At 43.2% G+C, this 26,485-nt stretch overlaps 1 protein-coding gene across 1 annotated transcript in view; it reads left to right on the plus strand.

Annotated features, from left to right (window-relative positions):
- Positions 1-26,485, plus strand: part of SFMBT1 (Scm like with four mbt domains 1) — a 478,713-nt gene that overhangs the window by 407,404 nt on the left and 44,824 nt on the right. Inside the window, exons 15-17 of the mRNA XM_078661640.1 lie at positions 2,251-2,315; positions 18,654-18,790; positions 21,599-21,708. Coding sequence (XP_078517766.1) covers positions 2,251-2,315; positions 18,654-18,790; positions 21,599-21,708 — 312 coding nt within the window. The remainder of the gene's footprint in view (positions 1-2,250; positions 2,316-18,653; positions 18,791-21,598; positions 21,709-26,485) is intronic.

The raw sequence follows: 26,485 nt of genomic DNA on the forward strand, positions 1-26,485 counted from the left end.
AGGAAGGCTATTGAGGTTATCCATTCTATTTTAAATTCTATTTTCTGTCTGTCACTTTGTCAAGTCTCTAAGCTTGAAAAGAGAACATTAGCCTTGGTAAAGCCTTCACTATAGAAACCAAATATGGATCCCTTGAATTTGCTCACTACCCATTGCCTTGCCCCCAGCTCCCACAAAGGTGTTGAAGAAATTAGTCCATTTCCTACTTCTTAACTATTTGGAAACTCACAAGTTTCTACACCCCCTTCAAGCTTTCTTCCAACTTCATCATTCTATGGGACTTGTCGTTTGGAAGTGTCTGAAACAATAAAACTCCTCTTGATGGGGTAAAACATTGCAGTTCTAATTCTCCTGGATCTATCGACCGATTTTGATACAATATCCCCAATATCCCCATATATTTTATTACAGTGTCTAACCTGTATCGGAAAACAAGGAAAAGCTTAAGCCTGGTTTAAGTCCTTCCTTACTGGTAGGATACAATGGCTCACTATGGTTGTGTCCAGAAATCTGGGAATAATATTTGATACAGATCTGTTCTTTCATCATCAAATTGTTGTGGTGGCAAGAACCTGCCTTATGGTGTTTAACACACTTAGAAGATATTTCAAATTTCTCCCTTTGGAATCCAGGAAAATAGTGTCCTATGCCCTAATCAATTCCAGGATTGACTGCTGCAATCGTCTTTATTTTTGAGTATCTAAATATCTAATTAAGAAATTACACGAAATGCCACAGTTGGACTCGTACTGAAACTTCCCTGCAGGGCATTCATAACTAGATGTCAGAGGGAACTTCACTAACTTCTGGTTGAAAAACAAATTATGTCCCTTACAACAGTCTTTAGAGCTATTCGCAGGACTTGGCCAAAATTTATCTCAGACCGACACACACTATATACCCCAATTAGAGATTAGAGTTTTAAGATTGGGCAACTCAAAACGTTTAGCATCTACAAGGTTCAGTCTAAAGACCAGAGGTGGGAGATCATTCTCTGTGCTTGCCTCTCTTTGAAACAAGCAGAAGTCAAACCTTTTTCAGAAAGCATCTTGGGAACTCTTTTTTTAATCACAGGCCTAAGCGACCTTTTTTTGCTCCAGATTCACAGTATTCAAGTGTGGATTTCAGCCCCCAGGTGCCGCTTTCGAGGTGATGGTTGCACTTTATAAATATTAACATAACACAACACAAAGAATAGTTTTTGTTTTGGTAACTATTGGCTAAAGAACAGTTTACAGTACTTCTTAAAGACGGGGAATGTGCGTGCAATATAATGAATAGTTCATTTCCATGGAAGGATATCCAGTAGAGCCAGAATCACTGTCATGTCCATTGTAGCTGATGGCATTGTACAACCATCTCCAATAACCAGTAAGTCCTTTTTGTTCTCTTGATTCACTGAAGCCCTCCTTCTACCAGATTCTTATATTGGACCAAGTTGCTGACTGACAACAGGTAGCACTCACAGAGAATTATGCATGGATAAATATGAACAAATCTGGAAGATATTCTAAAGAAGTACTCGCCATAAACCTATGTCAAGTATTTGATTTATCTGGTTTATTTGGGTCATAGAATAGAGAGAACCGGTCTTCCTTTGGAACCAACCTCTTGCATAACGCAGTAACTTTAACACTGTGTCATAGGGTCTGCATGCTGATCACTTGTGGCATTATAAGCCATTCTATTTCAAACCAACAGTGTGTGTTTTGTTAACAGTTAATGAAGTCAGTTTGCATTACAATTTCCGTAGCCACACTCCACACTTTATCCTGTTGGTTTAAATCTAATAGTTAACTTTCCATACAGATTCAGATGAAGAGTACAAGAGTAGCCTAGAAGAGTAACCAGGATCTATATATGATCATACAAAAGTGTATACTTGCTTTATTGGAGGTGATTTTGATTTGATTTTGATTTTGTGATTTGTAAAGCGCTCGAATGCCCGAGGGCGTCTTGGCATCAACCATCAACAAAGTATGGGTATTCCCTAACCATTTCAAATAAGTATGCGTAGACAACATTTTTGACAAGTTTCTCCTCAATGATTGTTTCAAACATTGACCACACTTAATTGCATTTAAATGTAAAAGAAGTGTAAACCATATTATCCTGTATACGTATGACATGATGTTAACATTTTTGTTAATGGTTTTTGAAAGTAGCTCATTGCTGTATCTTATTCTGCCTTCATTTATTAAACAATCTAGGATATCAAAATATGAAGTATATATCTCTTTAATTTTGTAGAATCCTGTCATCGAGGGCGGTGCATGATGGACTGAAAAACCAGGGGTACAATTCCACAGAGCCAAGTATGATTTGTTGTTCTTTTTGAATATTGTTTGTATGTCATTGTGAATTACATTGAATGCTAGTTTAGGGGAAAGTGGATATCCGCGTTTGCTTTCCGTTTCCTTTAACTGAATACTTCAGGCAGTGGCTGAGCCCAAAATGATGGGGCTCCCAGCAGAATGTAATGAGGGGCTCTGGGTCTCCCATATCTCACTAAAATCCACAGGCCTTAGGCCGGAAAGGGGCCCGTTATGGAATGACCTCCTCCCTCCCAATTCTGCAGGTGCCTCGACTGCGCCCCTTACATCATGTAAAACTAAAGTGTTATTTTATGCCAACATCTGGTTTTAGAGAATGTCTTTAAGCAGCACATTTGCTTTGATGCCTCTATTTATTTCGTAGTTCCATCACCAAATTTCCTGCTATGTTTGCATTGTTGAAATTGCATATTCATACTGTGCTAGAGTAATTTCTGCTGTCTTGTTTATGTTTAAACCTGTTAATTCACTGATGCCCATTGTAGGTTGTTATCCCTGGCCCTCTCTGCAGTGTCACCCCCTGACTTTTGTCTTTCCTCGCGGCTAACCAGTGCTAAAATGCTTAGGCTCTCTGCATAAAACATGGTAGAATTGGCCGACACCCAATTGGCATATTTAATTTACTTGTAAGTCCAGAGTAAAGTGGTACTACTTGTGCTTAAGACCTTTAAACTAAATGCTACTTTAACATGTTTCAGGCCTACCATTGCAGCCCTTGTGTGCCATTCAAAGTTGTAATTTCGACTTAGCAAAATAAACCTTTTTCTAGACCCTAACCTTCCTTTTTAGGTCTCGGTAATATCCGGTCGGCAGACCGGAAGTCCGAGATTTATTGTTACTTAGTAGGCTGCTTTATCCCGCCTCTGTTTTCGTCTCTCCTCCATTGGCTGGCTTCCTAAACAGAGGCCAGCCATTGGAGGAGAGAGCCGTCCCTCCAAAGAAGCTCCGTCTTTTTCGGATTTGGGGGGCGTGATTTTTTGCGTTCTTCAGACAGTGACGTTGTCTGTCACTCAGAACCACAAAACCACGCCCCCGAATCCGAAAAAATCTGAATCCTGCGGCCGCCATTTTTTTTTAGTTATCGGCAGGGACAACAGCAACGTGCGAACGGCCTGTAGAAGACGAAGTTACAGCTGAATTGTAAGTGCGTAGTCTGTGAACAGTACTGTGTGAAGTGAATTCACTCTGGTAGGCTTTGCAAGTCTGTGCAGGCGGAGGTTTGTGTATGCGCCGATGCACGTTTGCTCAGGTTCTAATGAAGGGTGACACAGTGCGCTCGTGTGCATGTTTGCGCAGATTGGTGCCAACTTGTTTTTTTTTCACAAGGACAGACCGAGTGAGCTCCCCCAGCGAGCTGGGATCTCCGGCACCCAGAGGCTGGGAGAACTGCAGCGGGCATGGAGAAACTCGTGGCCCATGAAGCTACCGGGCTGTACTCTTCTGCCAACACCTAACGGCATCGCCCCTTCCAGTGCGCCTTCCTGCCAGGAGGAGAAGAGACCGTGCAAAGGTACACTTGTGGAAATGGCTCGGGAAGTGGACGCCTGGCACACTTGGGCGAACAGAGCTGGCCCGGAGGCAGGCGTGCCTGGCCCCCTCCCGCCAGGCCTGCCCCTTCCTTCACGGCTGGCCGCCGCCGGAGGCGCACGGGGCTGGGGAAGCAGCGCATGGCGTCCCTCCCCCTGCTGCTGAGATTTTGGGGCGAAGATGGAGCGTTACAGGAGCTTCCTCTGCTTCCTTGCCTGCAACCTGGTGCTGGCCTTCCTCGCCGTCCTCTGCGCCCTGATCTGGGTCTTCCACTGGCTGGAAGGGCTGGGCTGGGACGGAGGCCTCGCAGAGTTCAACTGACACCCCGTGCGGATGATAGCGGGCTTCATCTTCATCCAGGGGATCGGTATGTGCGCGCCGTGCCCGGGGAGCGAGGGACTTGCCACTCAGTAAACAAATGCTGGCCTGCCTGTCCTCAGTTGTGCGCCAATGCCAGCGCTGTTTGCGTAACAGCACAGCCGAGCTACTTCCCCCGAGTTTGGAAGGGCCAGGTGGGGAGAGGGAGTGATTAGCGAGTACATAGCTCAGTGGGTTGAGGCACATTTTGCAAACCCAAGCGTGCCCCAATGGCCACAGATTCAACCCCTGACAGCCGGTTGAATGCGCACAATTAATAGCGACATTCAGTGACAACGCTTGAGTAATACAATTGGACTCTAAACTCTTATTGAACTGTTACTGAGACGGGTTCCACGTAGCCGGTCGCAGAGGTTCCATAAATCCGTGCAACTTCACAACGAGACGCGCAGCGATTCGTTTCCTTGCACGGATGCACCAGATATGATAACTGCCTCTGCTCGGGCCATGATTCCGGGAGACATTGCTGACATTGAGACACAGCTGAGCTCATAGGTGTGCGGATGCTCACGTGGAATGCGGTGGGCAAGTCCACCGTCAATTTTTAACAACGTGGTAACCCTTACAGGGCTCTGCAAGTGATAATTTGTAGAAGAGATCTGAATTATTTCCTTAAATTCGCAGACAATAGTTCTTTTGGAGAGGAGCATGAGTCCTTTAAATGTACAGCACCCCTTTAAAATCAGGGAGAGTTTTTTTTAACTGTGCCTGATGTGTTATAACTTGTCCATTTGTTATTTGAAAGTGAACAACATAATTCTGTAAATATTTTGCCTTTACTTAAACGGCTTTCAGTCACGTTTGCTCTTTCCTGCTTGATATCCGGAGAGCAGAGTACTAAAGGCACAGGTCTGGAAAAAAATGCAAGTATCTTTAACGATAAGTGCAGTTTGGGAGTGGTCCACGTTTGTCACGCACAACTGTGTCCTGTTATGTCACATAACCAGGGCTCTACTCTCCGAATAAAGAAACAGACGTTGTCCAATGAGACTTCACACTGAAGCTGTTCTGCTGTTAATCCGGGGGTTCTGACCAACCAGAAACACTAAAAGGCGATTTAAAACACAAAATACCCTACTATTACATTCCAAGCACATACTCGACACTCAAGCGGCAGCCCAGTGGAAAAAAGTGCATATTTGAGTTTAGATTAAAAGAAGTGAAAATAGCAAAAAAGAAAACCACCTAAAAACCGCTGTCACTCCTATGCCCATGCATTCATAGCCGCATGCTGGGAGGGGAGGGGGGGCATAATAGCAAGTACCACGCTGGGGTTGTGCATTCCATCCCGCGCCCAGACACCGTGCTTCTCCATCATATGTAATTTTCACCTCTTCATTCCAACCCCGGAATTTTTGCATCCATAATTCTGTTGTGCTAGATCTGAATGAGCTCCAGCACTAACCCGGAGACCGTGCTTCTGCAGCCTTGCACTCTTGGGTCTCTGTACATTTCCAGTCAGTCATTGTAGGACAGTGCAGCTCCGGACTATGCCCTAGTATGTGCCTACAGTCATGTACCCCCGTCCGGATCTGTGCAACCCACCCATGCTTCCTTAACACCATGAACACGAAGCCATGCGCGTGCCGGACCAGAGTATATCCAGCTCGAGACTCCTGGATCCCTGCTTCCCACGCTGCGTCCCATTCCAGTACGTTTAGGACAGTTTGCATCTTTCAATTACACACCACTAAATGCTTTTACCATGTTGTGCCACATGATCATGAACGTAACTAAAAAAAGAGAAATCTATGGATCATTTTTTCTACTGACTGAATACCACAATAAAGAATTGAAAAACAACTATTCGCAAGTCCGGACCTGTTCATTTGGAGTGAATTCTGTTAAATTTACTAAAGATTGCTAAAAGACTATTGAAGAGACTTTTGATGGGTGCTGATTCCACATTTCTTGTTCTGTAGCTAATGGTTTTCCCTTAAAGGAATATACGGGGTTGTATTCCTTGGTTTCTTGGGCACCATCGTCATACTACAAAGTCACGGACTGCAACAGGTGCAGGTTTCATTGCCTCAACCCTTGTGTACATGTTTGTATCATTCCTATGGGCCTCCTAGCCTATAGGAATAAATTGGAAGGTATTCCTTAATTGCGAATCTCAATTTGCAATTCGTAAATATGAAGGATTCGCCACATTTTTAGCAAATCCTACATACATTGCATTTTGCGATTCTCTAATTGTGATACGCTAAAACTCGCAATTTGAGAATCACAAAATTCTTTGTTGATACATATGGCCCTAAGTGCCTGTAGCCTGTACATGAGTCACATGACTGGGTATAATTGACAGTTGAGCTTTGTGTATTCCTCCTAGACCGCGACACACCATAGTAAGCTTAGGTGTGCCTGGATGGGCCATCACTGGTAGAATGGGAGGGAGGAGCTGGGCCAGCCCCACTTATACTTAAATAGGCTGTGTCCTGCCTCCACATAAGGGGCTGCATACACCCTTTAGTTATTCTGGAGCCAGGGGAGGCAGGATGTTGGTGACTTCAAAGAGAAACCTCTAGAAACCTCTCCCCACTTCAAAGGCAAAACTGGGTATACATTTTGGACCTCAGACACCCACTCTTCAGTAAATTTGTGGATACTCTGCCGGGAAGAAGGACTGCAGTGATGCTGAAGGACTGCCACTTTGCTGCCCTGCTGTACTACTGTCCTGCAGTACTGCTGCCTTACTGTGCTGACCTGCTGCCCTTTTGCTTGGGTGAGATGGACTGGACCTGCATCTCGTGAGCCCAAAACTCCAGAGTGACTCCAAGGGCTAATTGGCAGACCACCTGACTTGAGCCTCTGGGACAGACTGCTCCAACAACCTGACCCAGCACCTGGACTCTGCCATCTGTGAGTTTACCCTGCCAAGTGGTGCTACCCAGTCCTGGACACTTGGAAGTGGGCCTAAGGTGCTCTGCCATCCTCTGTGGATCCAGTAGAACCGGTGCATCTTCTCTGCTATGCGGGCAACTGAGATCAGAACCGCCACTATTGCGTGAACTAGAACCGCCTCAAAAACCTGCATCACATCGCCGCATCGGAACCGGCGCTGCTAGACACATCCTTAGCACAACCCCTTGCATCCCTCAGGGAAGGCAGCTTCAATGACGATGACACCCCTTACATCCCTTCAGCTCATCACAACCAGGGCATCACCATGAGGCTCATCCTTAACTCCGGACCTCGCATCACAATCCCTGGTCAAAGGGATCCTTCACAATGATGCAGGACCTCGCACTGCAGCCTCGCCGCACCTCAGAACTGATGGTCTGCAAACCAGGATTTGAGGTACTTTATTTAGCTGGCCTAACTGGGTTATTGCAACTGGCCCATTCTTCATCATAATTTTGTCCCGGTCTGGTGTGACCGGATATCCAAAGTTGGCTCTTTATGCCTTTTGGCCCTGTTTTCACAAAAAAATTTCAAATTGAATAGCTCCGATTCCACTAATTGGAGTTTTTTTCGTTCAAGTCTTGTTTTATTAATTAAAAATAACACTATTTTTCTAAATTGGTGTGTGCTCATTTTGGGTTGTTTTTTCTGTGTTACTGTTTGAAGTTGCTGGAAGTCTTTACACTTTGCCTTTGAGTTAAGACTGACTGATATGTGCCAAGCTACTAGAGGGTAAGCACAGGTTAATTTAGGATTTGCTTGGGACTTCACCCTGAGATGAATTGTGGTTGCTGTTTGAGAAGGGTTTTACCCCCCTCAACCAGTATCCTGATTTCTTACATAGGTCTAATAGGACCTAATCCATGACAAAATTTAAGGATAACCATTAATCTTGTAGACAAATGAAATATGTCTAACAATTGAGCACTCTCTCCGGTTCTGCACCGTGGTGCAGAAGATTTAAGGTTCTAAAGTCTCCCTGGCTATATATCACAGTCCCTTTTATCTGAATGGGGAAGAGCATGTGTTCTGGAGAGAAGACAGCAAAGCAAGTCTCTGATTTATATCGCACTAGCCCTGATTCTTACCTCAACTTCAACCTTGACCAACAATAGAACTTTCATTTTGATAATAATGGGTCAGCTACAGTCATCTGTAACTTAGCGTACTCTTTTAATGTCTCCATTGACTGACGACTTCTCTTTTTTCAATAACACATAGTTTATTTGAATAAGCTCCTAAATCCTGGCTCATTTATGGTGGTTTTGTATTTGTTATGCATTTTGGAGGGTGTACTGAAAACTGGATCCAACCAAATACGATTACCACTTTCTTTTCAAAGATTAGTAAATTGTCTATTCTGCCTTAGCCCAGGTTATGCTGCTTACTTTTTGCCCAGCAACTCTCATTTCTAATTCAGTGTATGCAGTCAAACTTTTTTGAAACTCCTCTTGGTAGGGAAATAAATGAATGCGTAGATCAGCTGATGAATCTCCATAGGCAACACTCTGACTTGCACATATGGATGAGGCACCACAACTTAAATTACTGTTTCTTAATTTCAGTCTTAGGTTTCAGCTTCTGCATCACTGACCCTTGAAAATAGTTCAATTAGCAGTTGTAAACTCATTAAGGTGACTGCCCATACTTTTCAAAACTATCTCTTATTGATTCTCCGCATCACATGTCATTTAGTCAAGCCACTGAAAATGCTAGGTCCTTTGAGTAAGTGATCCATCTCTATATAGCATTTATTTCAATTTCCACCATGACACACCTTTGCCACACGGATGTAAGAAGAACACTGATCAACATCACCCACACATACTACAAACTCAAGTAATATATTAGTCAGGGCACCTTGCAGATCCTGGACCCATCTTAGTCACACCTCTTAGCCGTAAACACTATACTCATTCTGTATCCAGCTGCCAGGCAGTGGGTAAGGTATTCGCCTCAGAAATGTGAGAATGTAAGATAAATCCTCCTTGCCACTCTTTTACCCACCAAATCATTCACCCACAGCTCAATTAATACCAAGAACTAAATACCGACCTGTCATTACAAGTCTTATCAGACTGTGGTCAATTATAGAAACCCTGGACTGTGGTGAACAGACTCCCCGTTACCAGTTTGTTGCACTATGAGGCCATCTGAAAATTCGATCAGTTACAACAAACCTACGGGTGTAGCACCTTAAACATCCTGCATACCACCTTAGTCAGCGCCCACCTTACAGCAAGTTCACTGGCTGACTTAATGCATTTGTACCATGCTGGAGCGTGAGGAATGTGAATAAAATGGGAAGGATACTGTAAAAGCTATCTGCCACAGAGAGATGCAGTAAAGAAGTGAAATATTCTCCTGCATGTATGTATATAAATATGTATGTACGTGGTATTTGTACAGTGCAAACCTAACCAAAAGGCAGTGGAACTCTGTACAGGGTCAAAGGCAATACTACAGTCAACAAGTGACCGAAGGAGCGCGGTTCAGGCAGCAGAAATTGTCTGTTACTGCATTGTGAGGTAACATTAGTTGAAGAGGTCCATCTTCAATTCCTTCCTAAATTGGCTAAGTCTTTGGGGCGCTCTTGATGGTTATGGGGATGTTGTTCTATTTCCTTGGTGCATCGAAGAAAAGACCTGCTGCCTTGTTTTTTGTCTTTTTCACTTCTTAGTCTCCAGTATGATGGTGTATTGGATGTGCTGAGAGCTACCAGAGATGGTGTGCAAGATAAGCAAGAGTTCCTGTCGTGCTGGCTTTGTAAATTAAGATCAGCAAATTCATAGAATCCGCAGAAATTGAACATGTATTGTCTGTGAAATCTTTAGAGTTCTAGGGCACTGATGGTTTTGGCTTGCACTTGTTGTTTTAATCATAGCATGAATGTTGTTGAAATCATTGAGAGGGTTGTATAATCTGACATGAATTTGGCCGGTCAAGAGCTAAGTTCAAGCATTTGTTTGTCAATAAATAATTTTTTTGAAGGATCTGATGGTTTCTTCTTCTCTTTTGGTTTGTCCTTGATCTGTTGTTAGGACACTGAGCTGGAGACAGCAGTGGTAAAGTCGTCAATCCAGTCCATGGGTATGCATGGTTTGCATTGGATTGTTGGTGATGTTTAGAATGTGAGGTCGAGTATGTAGCCTTTGAAGTGTGTTGGTTTAGTGAAATTCTGTACTGCATTGAGTAAGTTGATAACGGTTGAGTGGGGTGTCTCCAGTTTTTTTGAGCCTGTGTTTTCTAAGAGGTTGAATTCACCCAAGAGGGTATTGTGGCCGTTTTAGATGGATAAGACGAAGGGCAGATCAGACAATTCATCGAGGACATTCTTGTTCTTCATGGAAGGCCTGTTGATAAGATGAACGGCGGTGGTCAGTGATGCAGTTTGAAGTGGCATGTTAGGAGCTCCATGGAGTTGAGTGTCATTTGCTTGTCTATGGTGCCGGACCAGGAGAACCTTTGGATGAATGTTAGACCTTCACTCTTAAGTGTATGGTCCACATGATGAATGTTATAGCCCGTGGGGTGAAGGATGGCAAGAATGTGAGCGTGAATCATGTTTCTGTAATGAAGAGGGTATCAAGCTTGTGTTGGGTGGTGAGGTGTACAATGTCGCATATGTTCAGTATTGCAGAGTGGGTGATAATGAGCTTGGGTTGAATGTGTATTTTGTAGTTTGATGGTGTATTGTAGTTTGAGGGATGTGTATGAAGTTGAGTCTGTGTGTGAGGATTCAGTGGGACTGTTTCATTTAAGCCTTGGTGTGATTGAGGGGGTTGACAATTTGGGGTGCATCTTACCTAGTAGGTTTAAAAGAACAAGGGTACTGACCGAAGGCCCAGACAGGCTTTTCACTCGTCTGAGTCTGCCCTTTGCTGGAAACGCCTTGCCAGAAGGATGCCTTGAGGAGTTGATTGAAATAAGGAGAAGGCAGGAACGGATGTGTCTTCCTGTACAGATGGATGCTCCGAAATGTAGGTGGATGATTGAGAATCGGACAGTACAAGCTAACCTTCAATTTTTCCTATCTTGCCACTTCTAGAATAGCTTTTACAAAACTTGGAGGTTTAACATCCATCCCGTTTGAGCTGGCAACCTGCCAGCCCAGGGACATATTTAGTCACTGTGGAAATCCTGCCTTATTCCAAAGGCATGCATGCCAATCCTTTCAGAACACTAGCTGCAATCATATATAGAGAAATCATTCCTTCATTGTCAGATGGAGAGCAGTCTCCGGGATTACTGCTAGAAACCTAAAACTCTGAACTTAACCTATGTTTCTTCCTACAGAGAAGCACTCCTATCTGGAAAAAGGATGCTAAGGGAAGGGAAAGGGCCAGGGTTACTCATGAACCTTTGATATGATCATTTTTCACCCAGGTGCCTCCGCAGGCACACAATACACATTCACTTGCTTGCTCTGTTAATCACTTGTGTTCTTGTTCACCCTTAGTATTCATAAATGTGCTCATCATTGGCGTATGCCACATTCAAATATCCAACACTGATCAGATGCACCATATAGTCAAGGAAATAGCAAATATTACACAGAACACTTAACATACATTGAGCACAGTTAAGACATGCCAGTAGCAGTCTAGCACAATACACAGGGGCTCCCGCTATCAACAAGTGCCAGTCACATGTATCCATCATATGCAACAGTCCTGTCTGTCAATCTAGAAGACGTGTAAGCCAATTAGTAAAGCACTGAGATCCCATTCCATTATGCATTTAAAACAGACTTCCATAAGTTGATGAGCATGACTCACTCATCTTCATGTTGAACTGATAGAGAAACAATGCTGATGTCATTCGCTGAACCAGATGAAGAGAATAAGATCAGCAAATTCATAGAATCCACAGAACTAAGTTTCAAGTTCACCCACACTTCCTCTAGTGGTGAACATTCAAAGCAACAGCCTGGATTAGAGCTCCAACACAGATTGTTAGTTTAGGAAATTCTGCATTGCCTCAGAAAATAGATGACCAGGTATAATAAAATGAAGGTAGCAAATTAAATCCAATATATACAATGGGGGTAACAATACGAGTTGGTGAGTTCAGACTATATCTGATAGAGACATCTAGCCATAGATTCCTTAACTTTTGAATTCTCCCCATGCACCAGACAGGATCTGGAAAGTTTTCAGCAGTACCTCTGCGCAGCGAGGATGGCATCGAACAACTCTGTGATGATGTTGACTCCAGTTGTGATGTCAGTGGAGCACGTTGCACGGACATCCGTTTCTTCTTTTCGCCCTGTAACACGGATCAGGAGAACCGGTTTCTCAGGCCCTTTTTGGGCCTATTTGGACACGTTTTTTGTCTGTGGGAACAGTACCTTTTCTATTCATTTTCAGGCTTTAGGGCTTGTGGGTCATGTACTCGACAAATGTCTGTCACAGACCAGCTTTCAGTTTGTATGTGGTGTTTGGGACAGCACCACAAGTCCAGAAAATGCAGCTCCTGCTAGAAGCTGAAACCGAAGGCTCCGAAGGAAGGACGCATGACGCTCTTGGCAGTGCGACTGAAAGTCCTTCAGACACTTCACGTCGGTCTTGGTCTTCAGCTTCTTTCATTCGGAGGTCCGTTCATGGGTCTGAGCCATTCACAAAGACCTCGCTCCCCATTGACGTCCCAAAGTAAGCATAGCCAGTTGAAGTCTTAGCAAACCTCGGCTTCGCCGCATGGAGACTCTGTCTCTCAAGGCTCCTGCTCACCGGTTGAGGAGTCCGGTCACGGCTCCGCTCCTCCCTGTTTTTCTGGGAGCCAGGGCTTCGATGTCCTAAATGAAGGAATATATTTCGCTTCATCTTATATTTGTCCCCCCTCTTTCTTCTGGAGCTGAGAGAAGTCACACTGGCGGGTTCGCTTTTGGTGTCGTTTGGGCCATCTTAGTCATTGGATTGATGCCAGGCAGCTGTCTCCACTTCGGCGCCAGTGCACAGCCCTTCAGGGTTTCCACCTTTGCCATCCATTCGTGATCAGCCGGCTTCGGCATGGACGTCGGCGGCGCTAATTGTAGCCACTTCCCCCCTCCTCCTCTCAACATCGAGGCATTGCCTTGTCAGCGTCAATCAGCATTGTGTGCGAAATCGATAGAGGCAACTGAGAGGAGTGTTACATTTCGACTTCCTTCTCATGGTGAGGCTTCTGGGAAATTATCTTGTTACGGGTGATACAGGAGAGTCTTGGCTTATACAGCCTATACCTTGGGTTATACAGCCTATACCTTGGGTTAGTCCATCTCCTTTGGACGAGAATTGGATATCTGCACTTGGTGAGGCTAGTGGCAGGTAGTCTTTTCCAGCTTCGAGTCTTCTTTTCCCTCCTAGCCTTGCTACTGAGGCGAGTTCCTCCTTTTCAGATATGTTGAGGAGAGTGGTGCAGTTTGTGGCCACTGCCTACAGTGGAGAAGTCCACTGACCCTCTGATACAGGTCCTTTACCAAGTAGAGGAGCCTGTTCTTCCATACAGTGAGGCCCTGTACGACATATTATTGGGGTCTTGGGCCAAACCTCTTGCAGGGGTCTCAGTGGACCATGCTGTATCTTGCAGGCACATGCCTGCTCCTGGTGACCCACTTTGTCTCCTCAGTCATCCTACCTCTTGTATTCTGGTAGTTCAGGCTGTAACAGCCTCACCGATTATGGATTCTTTAACAAAGGCTCCTTTAGATGGAGATTTTAGGAATTAAGTTTCATGTGACAAACACATTTTTTTTCCGTCTGCTACTTCTACTTTAAGGTCTACTAACACGTCCTGTGTTCTTGGGTGTTTTTTCTCATGCTTTGTGGGATTCCTTCCAGACTATGTTGCCATCACCTCCGTTTTAAGATTGATCAGTTGATTAGAGATGGCCAACAGGCATCTAAGCTGATAATTTGAAGTGGAAATGGATACTACTGATTCAGTAGGGTGAGCCATGGAGTCCTCAGTGGCACTACAGTGTCATGCATGGTTAAGAACCTCAGGATTTCAAAGGCAGTCCAAGTGTCTTTGAATAATATGCCCTTTGATGGCACCCATCTTTTTGGTCCCCAGGCCGACTTACATTACGGCGTTTCCGCAGAGTCTTAATATCTCTTTCTCTGCTTATATGTTCTTTATTTTTGTCCCTATAATGAGTGATATAAGAATTTTTATTTATTACATGTCTAGCCTTGTTAGGGCAATGTTATGTTCACCTGTTGGTTACACTTGATTTGGTGTTTCTGCGATTAGCAGATGTTATTGTTTCAATACTGTCTTCAAAAGTTTAAGGTACAAGGATACCTACTATATTGTTTTTTTCCTTTTTCTCTTTTTCTCTGATGGGGGGCTTCATTCTAAAGAGGTCCTTTGCAGGTGATGTGTCTTTGGGTTAGCATGTTTACCTTTGTTATATGCTTCTTTTGAAGCAGTTCGGTATGCTGGTATGCATTACTTTCATTTGCAGTATTTCCTAGCGGGACATATTGCTTATGCCAATTATGAGACCACCTATACAGAGTCTATGCTTGTTCTTTGCGAATACTCTGACTTTCCACTTCAGAGTAATTTTGGTCTCTGGCTTGACCAATGCAGTCCTTTTTGCAACTTTAGTGGAGTGCAATTTTCATTGAATTCAGGTGGTGCTCAGATGGTTTTTGCGTTAGATTATAGTTTTAGATTATACTTTCTTGTGAGTGGGTCAGGCTAATTTTAACATGTGACGTGTTTGTTACCTGCACACTGTATCCCCAGCCAGTTTCTATAGTAGCTCTATGCAGAAGGTTTCACAGAAGAAACTATCGTCCGCACTCTGGAAGGGACTTGTATGACTCCACTGACATCACTACCCGAGTCAACGTCATCACGGAGTCGTACGATATCGTAGCCCGGCACGCAGAGGTACTGCTGAAAGATTTCCGGATCAAGTCTGGTGCCTGCAGAGAATTCAAAAATTAAGGAGTCTGCAGCTAGACTGTGCCTCTAACAGATAGTATGTTTCCAAAGGTAAATAACTTTTTCATCACGTAGTCCGAGATTGGAGAGATCTGGAAATAACATTAAGGTTATTTTTAATCACCCCCTAAAATTCACATCTCTGCAGACAACACCAGAATACATAACTCTTGACGAGTCACAGTAATCGCAGGCTGTACATATTATAAACCTCAGGAGCCACTCTCAATTCTATATATTTGCAAAGGTGGATTTTTTGTTTTTTGGAAGTCCTTTTCAGAGGTGGTTAAAATACCACTGGATGTTAATCCATTCAGATAGTGGATATCATTATTTACTACCAGTAATTATCGCCCTCATGTTGCTTGTTCGATGATGTGGTCCCAAGACCCCTCATTTATAGACATTTTCCATATTCGTGTATCAATCATCCGGCTTCTTCACTCCAGCCATTCAGACTGTTCAGGTCAGGGGTCTCCAACCTTTTCTGTACTGAGAGCTACTTATGTTCAATAAAACACATTTACAGCTACTAATATTATTAGTGCAGTATAATTTCTTTATATGTATATTAATTCAACCAAGCAAAATCTTTCTGATTTAATAGGTCAAGTGGGTGCAAGTGTGAGTGCCTTGTGTTTACTAGTAATGGAAAATAATCTTGCGTCCTGTGGGCAATGAAAGGCAGCTGAACACAGAAATCCACTCTTTATTAGTCCGTTATGGGTTTAAAAAAGTACAGTGCCTTTTAGATATGAATTCCAGGAAGAGGTATTCACTTCCTTCGCTATGAAAATAAAATCTTAGAGCTTCAGAGTGGTGAATACACAATGCAGTTGTTTATGAAAAACTGTAAGCTAAACAGGAATTTGCAATCTTTGAATCCCTTTGTATAGTGTGCCAAAAAAACTCTCTAGCTAGCACTAGATATATCTCCAAAAACAGTGAACTGACAATTATGAAATCTGTTTTTTGAACAAGGTTAGCAGGATGCTGTTTGGCATTCAAGGATGAAATATGTAGTTCCACATCAAAATATGAATACAATTACGGGGACTTAAGCTGATCACCGAACTGCCTTTGCTAACCAGTATGTTATTGAAAAAGAAATCAGACATACCACCCCACCACTGACATCTCACGTTGCAGAGACAATTGATGAGACAATCGATGTACATAGGAAGACCATGTCCTAATTTCAATTGTCTGTATAAAATGGTTTCATTAAATGCCAAAACAACTTAAATGCACAAAATTACGGTGTTGACTATTAAGCTAAAGCACTGTTGCTGTAAATACGAATTCCAAAATGATACGTTCGCATAATTTGACAACTGAAATAGTTCATTCTTCTGAAGCACATCACACTCAGGTTGCCACCCGCTTGGAGTCTAGCTACTTCTGTGTTCTTCCATAACCTTGTTAATGACTCATTGCTCTGTGGTGACCAGAAGCATATGTGCATCACTTAGAAAAGCATAAGGAACGATGTCATGCAGTAACCTATATTTAGATGGTCTAAATTACCTTAGCTATTGCAATAGGTGAGTAGGTTGATAAGCGTGATGCATAGTGGGGCATATGGAAATGTAACTCTTTCACTATGCATCGAGTCTTACAATTGGGTTGGGTTCCTATGATTCTGTAGGTAAGATGCCAAGATGATAAAAATGTGTCAGCTTAGCTGTCAGGCTTGTAATATATCAGGTAGCACAGTAGACGTTTGCCAGCTGCAGGCTGCCATTATGGACTTACTTGTCATTCAAAATTAAATGTAATAGCTCAACATTCAGAGCCTGTCCCACAGAAAAGCAGGCGCAATTTGTCTGAGTGTTTTGGTATTCTTGTCAGACCGAGAAACTCATTTCAGATTTACATGTAGGACCACATGTCTTGAAAGTTACTAACAGCATGATTGTTCTGGCTCTGTAGTCCAATATATGACTTTAGATACCCTTGTGTGCAGCTACTGTTCAATTCTGACTGTACTATTGCCTGCAATATGAATAAAATTATTGTTTTGTGCAAATTTTATTTCTGATGTTTTTGACTTTTTTTTCACTATCCGTAATATATCCTGCTTTTGTTTTCAGTATTATAAATGGTAATTAAAAATTGGGTGAGTGCATTCTCATCATCTGAGACTATATGGCCCCTCCTCCACTGGTGGAAGAATAAATGCATTACTTTGTGCGATGCCTGCCTGCCTGGCATTGATCTCACAGCCTTCAGAGTCGCCACTAGTGATGCGGATGTTTTGTAGGCAGAATTGCTTGCTGAGTGGGTACCAAGTTATTTTGGTCGCACTCGATAAAGCAGGATTTATTTATTTTTTAACAAAAAAACAGTGTCCCTGAATTGCATGGCATTTTCTCCCTGCATATTTGGTAATTTTTTATTTATTTTTGACTGTCATCCCACCGTATGTAGAGTGGGGCGAGCATCACTATGGACTAGTGGGCCATTGGTGGACAGGCCACCAGTTAAGGGTTTCTACTGGGAAGCCAGGTCGAGCCGCTCCAGTAGAAACTCTGTGAGTCCTCCGCATCTGAATTGGGCTGACGAGCTGTGTCTCTGGCAGAGTGTGTGAATGACATGTTTATAGTTTTTCACCGGCTCTGTCAAACTCTAAATGAGTTCCATAGCTTATTAACATGTTCCAACATGTTTGATAGGTCATTATACATCAATAGGATTGGCATTGTTGCTAGTTTTTCATTATATGTTTAAACATTATATTGTAATGAAGTTTTGCACATTGTACGTAAATTGATCTTACCAATATTAGTATGTACATGTAGTTCAAGGTGATGGTATGAGATCCAAAATATAATCTACTACTAAAAGCTGCTCTTTTAGATGAATAGTTACAATCATGACCAAGTAAATACACTATTGTTTGTTGTTGTTTGTGTGTGGTTGAAAAACTGCCGTAAAATAGTAAAAGGGAGAATTTATGGTTTAGCAAGCAGATGCTTGAGGCATATGCTGCCATGGCGATATGTCGCCTATGAAGCATGAGAGTACATTTTCAAAAAATGAATGCTGACTCCGTATTCTAATTGTTTGTCAGGCTAAAGTGATAATTGTGAGGTTTGAAAAGGGAGGAATAGTAATATGGCCAAATATTGGAATGCAAATATGGACTTCAATAGCAGAACATGACTTGTCTTCAACTATTTGTTCTGTGTGAAGTTGAACTAGAAGGAGAAGCAGTGAGGCTACACCCACAAGTATATAGAGAAGCAGGATTGCTCATGGTGTCTCGTGCAGACACTTAACACTAGGGAAGCAAATGAGTTTGGAAAGATAGCTGTGTGAGAGTAGGTTTGTCCAAAAATGTGGAACTGTTGGTTTTAGCGAGACGGCTGTAAGTTGTGATATGAAAGATAAAGATACAAGTATCTAGTTCAATTTTTATGGGTCGATTGTTGGCTTTGAGAGTGCAATTTGATGCTGAGGAATTCTTTAAAGAAATTCTTTAAAGAAAAGGAAATAAGAAAAAATAATTCTTTAAAGAAAAGGAAATAAAACTTGCACAGTATTTTAATTATTTGTTCTTTTTTTATTGTGTAGTTATTAACAGGAAGTACTGCTGTCCAAAGATCTACTTTAATCATCGCTGCTTCTCTGGACCTTATCTAAACAAAGGAAGAATTGCAGAGCTGCCTAGATCTGTGGGGCCAGGGAACTGTGTGCTTGTTCTAAAAGAGGTAAGTCACACATCATAGCATCCATGTTGAGGCATGCACAGTGCACATTTGTCATCTGTTGGTGAGCCCTAAAGTGGTTTTGCTTTCCTGCTTGCTCATTGACAGTGCTACGCCTTTGTTTTTCCCCACCTGTTTCACAGAAAATTATGTTAGTTGTGTGTAGTATATTTGTTACATAATTTTTTCGATTCGGTGGTTGCCCAGATTCGGGCTTCATTTTTGTCAGTCAAATTGATGTTCAGCAGTCCAACTTCTCAAATGAAACTGTAGAAGGGGCTTGGTCAATAGATTACTTATGATTATCTTTGTGATAAACAACATTTTTACATTCTACCTGGACCTATGGTGACCTTGTTCTTGCCTCAGCACTGGCTGGCAGATATGTTGGGTGTGCTGAAGTCTGTTTCTGGAATTGATGTCATGGGGGTTGGCATGCCTATTGCAACAGTCTCTATTGAATGAAAAGCACTGTGGTTCAAAGAGGAGAGTTGTTTAGGTTACATTTTAGGCAAACGTCCTTGCAGAATGTAGCCAGGGCAGTGGTGGCGCGTTTATACAAAACGGGGAGTACACTAAGTTGGTTGGAGAACTTATGGTGGATACCTGGGGCACAACAGCAGACCTGGCCCTAGGAGTTGCGTGCAGCGCATTGCAGAGGATTAGTAAAATGCCTCTTTCATCTTGTGTTCTGTGGGACAAGAGGAAAGGGATGCTCGTGAGCAGCTCCGTGTTAAGGGCAGGTATGTTACTCTTCTTGTTTGCAGTGATAAAGACTCCTCATTCCTTTTGTGAATTGTGAAGATGATTGTTTTGACTCTTTCACCAATGTCTGTTATCTATTATTGATTTCTCTTCTCTTGGTGATATGTCTGGCAGTCATAACATCAAGGGAATCAAAACACCTCCACTCTTTCTCCAACATCATTGGGGAGCCACCAAAGCAGTGGGAGAGGTGGGAGGGAAGGTTGGAGACATACGTAGATGCACTTGATGAGCGTGACTTTACATTAAAATAAGAATGGTAACCCTAGTGAGGCACAACATGGGTGCAGAGGTTTTGAATCAAGGAATTCAAAATATGAATGATCTCAGGTATGTATAGAAGCAAATGGTGAAATGCTATGGAGTCAAAATAAAGAAAATGAATCTGATATTCTTTCCATAGACACAAGATGCTTTTTTATTAATTTGGATGGCGATAATGTTGTTGGAAGCTATGTTACATTTTGAGAAATTGACTTAAGAATAAGTGTCAAGTACTACCTTTTGAGGAAGACTAATATTAAGAAGGTTTGGGAAACATGGATGAAAACGCATAAGACGTTATTGACTACTGTGATTGTGTCTCACATATTAGCCAATATTAGCAATGTATGATGTGTATTAAAGGCAGAGATAAGAGTGAAGAGTTTGTTGTAGGACCAAATGGTGGAGGTAGTAGTGGTTTAGATGAGAATTTGTCTCACAAGTAAAAGAGGGTAGCCTTTGGTGATATATCTCAAAGTCAAATATAAGAATGAAGTGTTTGTAGCACCAAAGGTTGGAGTTAGTAGTGGTGTAAAGGAGAGTGTGGTGACTGGCAGACGCCACATGAAAGCTTCGCTTGTTTTGGGCCCAAGAAAAGCACAAGCTGAGCCAGATCAAACATCTGGCTTGCGCCTGTCTTGAGCTTTGAGTACCTGACCAACGTACCTATATTTTGTTGGTACAACATTCCTTATAAGAATATATGATAATCCACTGCTAACTATGTTCTCTAATGGAGTGGTTAAAATCTCACATCTAAACTGTGACAGTATTAGCTGCACGGTTGCACAGTTAGCTGTTTGATTATGTCACTGCAAGATAAATGTGCAAATGGATTTCTTGTGATGTTTTGTGGTACTGTTTTGTATTGAGTAAGCCAGTGGCACTGAGTGTGAAGTGTCTTTGTGTGTGATTCTGGCATGGAATCAAAAGATTTTTAATTGTACCCCACGGGGTTGTGAAAGATGATCACTAGCTGCAAGAATATCCAATGATTACTGTTTTGAACCTGGTGATGCACATGTGTTATCAAGAGTTGGACGTCAGAGTGGAAACTGTGTGGCAAATTGCAGTGTGACCATGGACACTTTTTCTTTTTCACTTTTGTAATTAACGTCGCAATATATGTTTACCCACATTTTCTGTTATATCTTTTTTTGTGCTTTTTCCTCACTTTATGGGGTTTGCTTTTTTCTGTTTTTAATAGTTTACTTTCCTGATGCTCTACAATACTTTTATTATCTTTATTACCCTGCCTCAGTGATTACTTTTACCTTTGAATGGTCTTTGTCATTTCGTCCAGCTCTCTAACCCTATAATATCTAATCTTGTTTTCATTTCTCCTGGTCATAAAAGTGAAAAGCCTGTAAGCCTACTACCTATATTTTCACCAACATTTTCACTGTACATTTCTTTCAGGGTCACTTTATCCTACTGCCACCTTGACAAAATCCTGTCTCATTGCTCCTTTTTTGATTCCTTCATTTTCTAATGACTCCTATTGGCTCTAAGAGGATTTTTTGCAAGCATAATCTTATAATGCTCTGACTTGCATGCCTATTATTGTTTGCTTGATCTTTTCTTGGCTACGTCGTGCTGTAAAATCCCACTGTGAATGAGCATTTAATGCCATGCTGTTTTGCCCCGTTTAATTAATCATACTGAATGGAATTAAGCCCCTAATCTTCTTCAGCTCTCAGAAACAGATTTGTTGTACAAATAATTGAGTGATTTTCTCCCTCTCTTTCTGCTTTGCATCCACCCTCTCCTCCCCCGCTGCAGGTCCTGTCTTTGCTAATCAACGCTGCCTACAAACCAAGCCGTGTCCTACGAGAATTACAGCTGGATGAGGAAGAGTCTTGGCTTGGACATGGGGAGGTCCTCAAAGCAAAGTACTTGTTTAATTAATTTCACCTGTCAAAGGATTATTCTTTCATTTGTTGTGCAATGTTTGGGGCAGAATAAATTGTCAGTGCTTTTGTGCTAACACATGCTTAAAATCCATGTTATACAGAGTGTCATTCAGTCCATGCTATAGAGAGTGTCATTCAGTCCATGCTATAGAGAGTGTCATTCAGTCCATGCTATAGAGAGTGTCATTCAGTCCATGCTATAGAGTGTCATTCAATCCATGTTATACAGTGTCATTCAGTCCATGCTATACAGAGTGTCATTCAGTCCATGCTATAGAGTGTCATTCAGTCCATGCTATACAGAGTGTCATTCAATCCATGCTATACAGTGTCATTCGCTATAAATGTGAAAATTAGCCACAGGTTAAAAGTTAGAAGTCTCTGTTAAGTCTATCTTTTGAACTTTCAGCTAAACTCTATTCATATATGTAGGAAACTGACTCAGCATATACTATACCAATGTAAGATATAGTGTGCACAGAGTCCAGTGGATCCCCTGAGCTATAGGCGAGGCAAATGTAGATAATACCTTACTCTCTTTTGTGGTAGTCTGGTTGAGCAGTCAGGCTTATCAGGGAGCAGTGTTAAGCATTTGTTGTACACTCTCAGGCAAGAAATTATGTCACACACTCAAAGACTCAATCCAGTACAATTGTTTGTAGAAAAAGGTGTTTCTTATTATTTGTATTACTAGAACCAAGATTTACTTAGTTGCAGGTAAGTGATAATTTATATACAATAATACTTTACAAAATATGGTGTCATACAAGTTACTTTTGCATTATAGAAAATGTGTTGTAAACTCTTTAGAATACTTATAATTACTTTAGATTACTTTCTAGTTACTTTTCTAGCTTAGGGCAAACCAACCTAGTAACATTTTAGGCATTGCAGTACATCCGTAAGCAGGTTAACTCATTTGAAGACACTAAGTTACTTTGTTGCAGTACAAAAAAGGGTTAACACTTTTTTCAGAGAAAACCCCTCCGTGCAATCCTATGGAGGTAAAAAAGCAGTGTTAAGTTTGCAGGCTAGTAAATGGTTTTGGTAACTGAGTTGTGGAGGTTGAACCCAGGGTTCCCAAGGTTCAGGTAAGAACTGCAGGTGCACCACCAGCGACATTAGGGTGGCCAGGTGCAGAGTGCAGAATGCCAAGGTTAGCCAATGGGGCTAGGGGCACCTTGGTTGGTAGCTGCTTGCAGACAGACAAGCTCCTAGGTTTAAGGGGAGAGTAAAGGGGGGCCAAAGTTAGCACCTAGACTACTCCACCAGTGGCACAGGTACGGCCGGGTGTAGGGTGCTTAGACTGTGTCAGGAGCCCAATGTAATCCTATGGGGGATGTCGGCTGCAGTTTTGGTCTAGGAAGTCTTCTGGGAGGAACCAACAGCAGGGCAGGCAAGTAGGGATGTCCCTTGGCATCAGGACACTTTGGAATCTGGTCACCAAGATGGGGGGTCAGAGACTACAGGAACGCCTTTGGACATCGGGTTTCTCCTTACCGGGAAGGTTGCAGTCGAGGGGGTCATTGTGAATAGGCTGCAGGCATCAACACTGTACCTTGTAGGTGAGATCCCTCGATGGTTTGGAGGTCAGGATTGCTGAGGAAACACTTCAGGACTGCTGGACACTTAGGCAGGGGTCATGGACGGCCGGCAGAGGTAAGTCTTGGAGCAGGGTGTCTTGGGTTCGGAGGATCTTGATCTACTTTTGTGGACAGGGTTGCTATCCTCAGTAGTCTTTAGTCTTTGTTGAAGAAGGGGATCGGTCCTCACCTAGTCTGGAGATTGCTGACTCTTTTTGTAGCTGTCATTTTCTTTGCAAAGGGATTCGGATCTGCAGGCAGGCCGGTAGGGCAGGGGCCAAGTCAGTTGGTCCTGGAGTCTTCACTGTTGTGACGTTTTGGGTTTCCAGTCTGCTACGGTCTTCAATACCGAAATCCTGGTTTCAGAGCTGCCCCTAAATACGGCATTTATGGGGCGTTTTAGGAGTCTTGAGGTAGTAGCCAATGGGTTACTATCCTTAGGATGACTACACCCTTAGTGTGCTCACCCCACGTGGGGGAGTGGGCACAATCCCGGACCATGATTGGAGGGCATCTGCAATATGACGGGGCACTGAAGAGTGGGCTTCACCTCGCCACCCCCACCTGAGGGGAGGGGTTGGCAGAGGTGGGCAACCCTTCTAAGCTGTCTGGATTTTTTCCTGCATGGCTTCCCGCCGAAAAGGGGGAGAGCCAGCAAGGGAGACTGCTCCTGATTGCAGGAGAGACTGGGGGGTGCATTGCAAAGGCGGCAAGACCTTTGAAGCTCTCATGCCACCGATGGCTCTTCCTGACCTAGGGGAGATGTGAACACCTCTGCCCAGTTCCAGCTTTGTTTTCGGACCCATGGAGTGAAGGCTTCAACCCCAGGGGTCCAGAAACTTGTCTTGTGGTTGCAGGCTGGGGTTCACTAGCCAGGAACCCACCAGCGGTTGGTTTGGTTCAGGGGTGCCCTTTAGAAGAGACCTCTGAGTGCATGGAATAATAAATCTGACACTGGACTCAGTGCAGGTTTATTATTCTGAGACGTTTGATACCAAACGTCCCAGGATTCAGTAAAGCCATTATGGTACTAGTAAACTTGTAATGACCAGTGTCTAGACCATATACTTAGGATGGCTTTACTGGGCACTTATAATATCTAAAAATGGCCTTAGATATCTTAGATATAAGAGGGCCCTGCCTGCTTATGCAGATTGTCTTTGCATGAGGTATAAGGCATCCTGCCCTAAGGGTGACTTACCTAGGGATCATGCAGTGCTAAGCAGACATGACACACAGGAATGTGTGCCATGTCGACTCATCACTTTTAGCTGGACCACAATATGCAGGCTGTAATGATAGTATTGCTTCTTTTGGGTGGAAGGCCCTTGAGGGTGGCATAATACATAATGCAGCTCTCAGAGGCCTTTTCTTGGCTTTTGTGCCCTTGGTACTATAGGTACCAATTACAATGGACTTACAGGTAGGCCAGAGTTGTGCCAATTGTCGAACCAATGGTACTGGTTAAGGAAAGAACACAGGCCCTGGGAACCTGATTGGCACGGACCCAGGGCACACTCAGTCCCAGAGTATCAGGTATCAGGCAAAAAGTAAGGGGGCAACCATGCAGAAAGGGCTCTTTCCTAGAATGGTACACAGAATCGAAAATTATTTTTGTTGTACTGCACTTGGAGAGAGAATCGTAAAGTGTGTGATGCATAAACATCTGTGCCTGCATTAAGTCCCAGGGAAATATTTAATTCTGATGAATGCTTTTAACTGTAGATTCCTCGCCTGTGGATTAGATCTGGGTGCCAGACTGAAATATATTACAGCAGTGCACTCATGCACCCACTGTTGTATTGTTGTCTCGCTGTAACTCTGTACCACCCCACAAGTGTTAGAGCAGAGCTATATATAAGCACCACCCCTGTGCGCTTTCATCAGTTCCTTTCTTTCCATGCCCTTCATCGCGGATCCAGACCTCGGTCCAAACATTGACGTTTTCCAGCCACTCCAAAATGTACCTGAAGCCATGTGCCAGGGACAATGTCTTCCATGAAAATGATAGGATTCATTCACGTTTTGTTGCATGACGTGTCCTTGGTGCTTAGGTGCCATTCAAGGCTCAAAGTTGTGCCATAAGTCTCCTCCCATCCACACGAAGGCAAACGGGCAGCAGGATGCAAAACTCCACTTTGCTGAACATAAATTCTGCTCCATGTTGCAGGGCCGCTTTGTATCTTGTTCAAGAAGCCGGTCAAGGGCAAAGTCACTTTCCTACTTGAATTCTTTCAGTATGTTCAAGTTGAAGATGTCCTATAAGTACAAGAAAGTTGAGTGAAACTTGACCCCTTTCCACCACTTGAAGCCAGGTGATAGGGAGCAGGAACGTCAGACAAAAGGCCATACTCTGCAAGCACTTTCTGACTCAGAACTGGTGCGCCCAAATTCCTTGGGCTATTGCTAACCCCTGTAGTAAACAGCAGCCTTCAAGGAGGTGATGCTGCAGCTCTTTACGATGCTTCTGAATCTCAGTTGGGGTGTTTTTGGGATGTACGACGGTACAACGCGTGGTATTACCACGCGTACCTTTACAGCGCGTTTTTTACAACGCAAGTCGTTACCACGACTTGCTCTGTAGGGGTGCTGGACTTAGAATAGTTACATTTACTATTCCAACACCAGCCTACGTACAGTAGGGAAGGTGTTGGAATAGTAAATCTACTATTCCTTGTCCTTGAGCGCCCTCCAGCGCAAGTCGTGGTTACGACTTGCGTTGTAAAAGACGCGTCGTAACTGTAGTGCGGGGTAACATCCGCGTTGTAAAGGATGTTCCCCGTGTTTTTGGGATACGGAGCAGCACTTGTGGGACCTACATGATGTCATCTGACCCCAAGGGACCAGTTACTGGTTCCATACCTAAACTGATTCATACTTACACCGCAGCACCTGAGCTTGTGTCATTCCCTTTCATATTGGAACTGGACCTAACTGATGTTGATCTCTGACCACGAGTCATCGTTGACCTGCTCCAGCCCTATGTCGCGCAACAAGGAACAAAGGTGCAACCAGTTGGTCTGCATCCAGATTCTATTTCTCAGTCTCTGCCCCAATGCCAATACTATAAGAGGCTAAAGGCCTTATTTGGATGCGACTATGATGTATTCAGGGTTTACATAATGTATGTCCCCCCGATAATACTGATGCTGATGAGGAGGCATAAAATCGAC

Source organism: Lissotriton helveticus, chromosome 9 (genome assembly GCF_964261635.1).
Source record: "Lissotriton helveticus chromosome 9, aLisHel1.1, whole genome shotgun sequence".
In the NCBI taxonomy this organism is placed as follows: domain Eukaryota; kingdom Metazoa; phylum Chordata; class Amphibia; order Caudata; family Salamandridae; genus Lissotriton; species Lissotriton helveticus.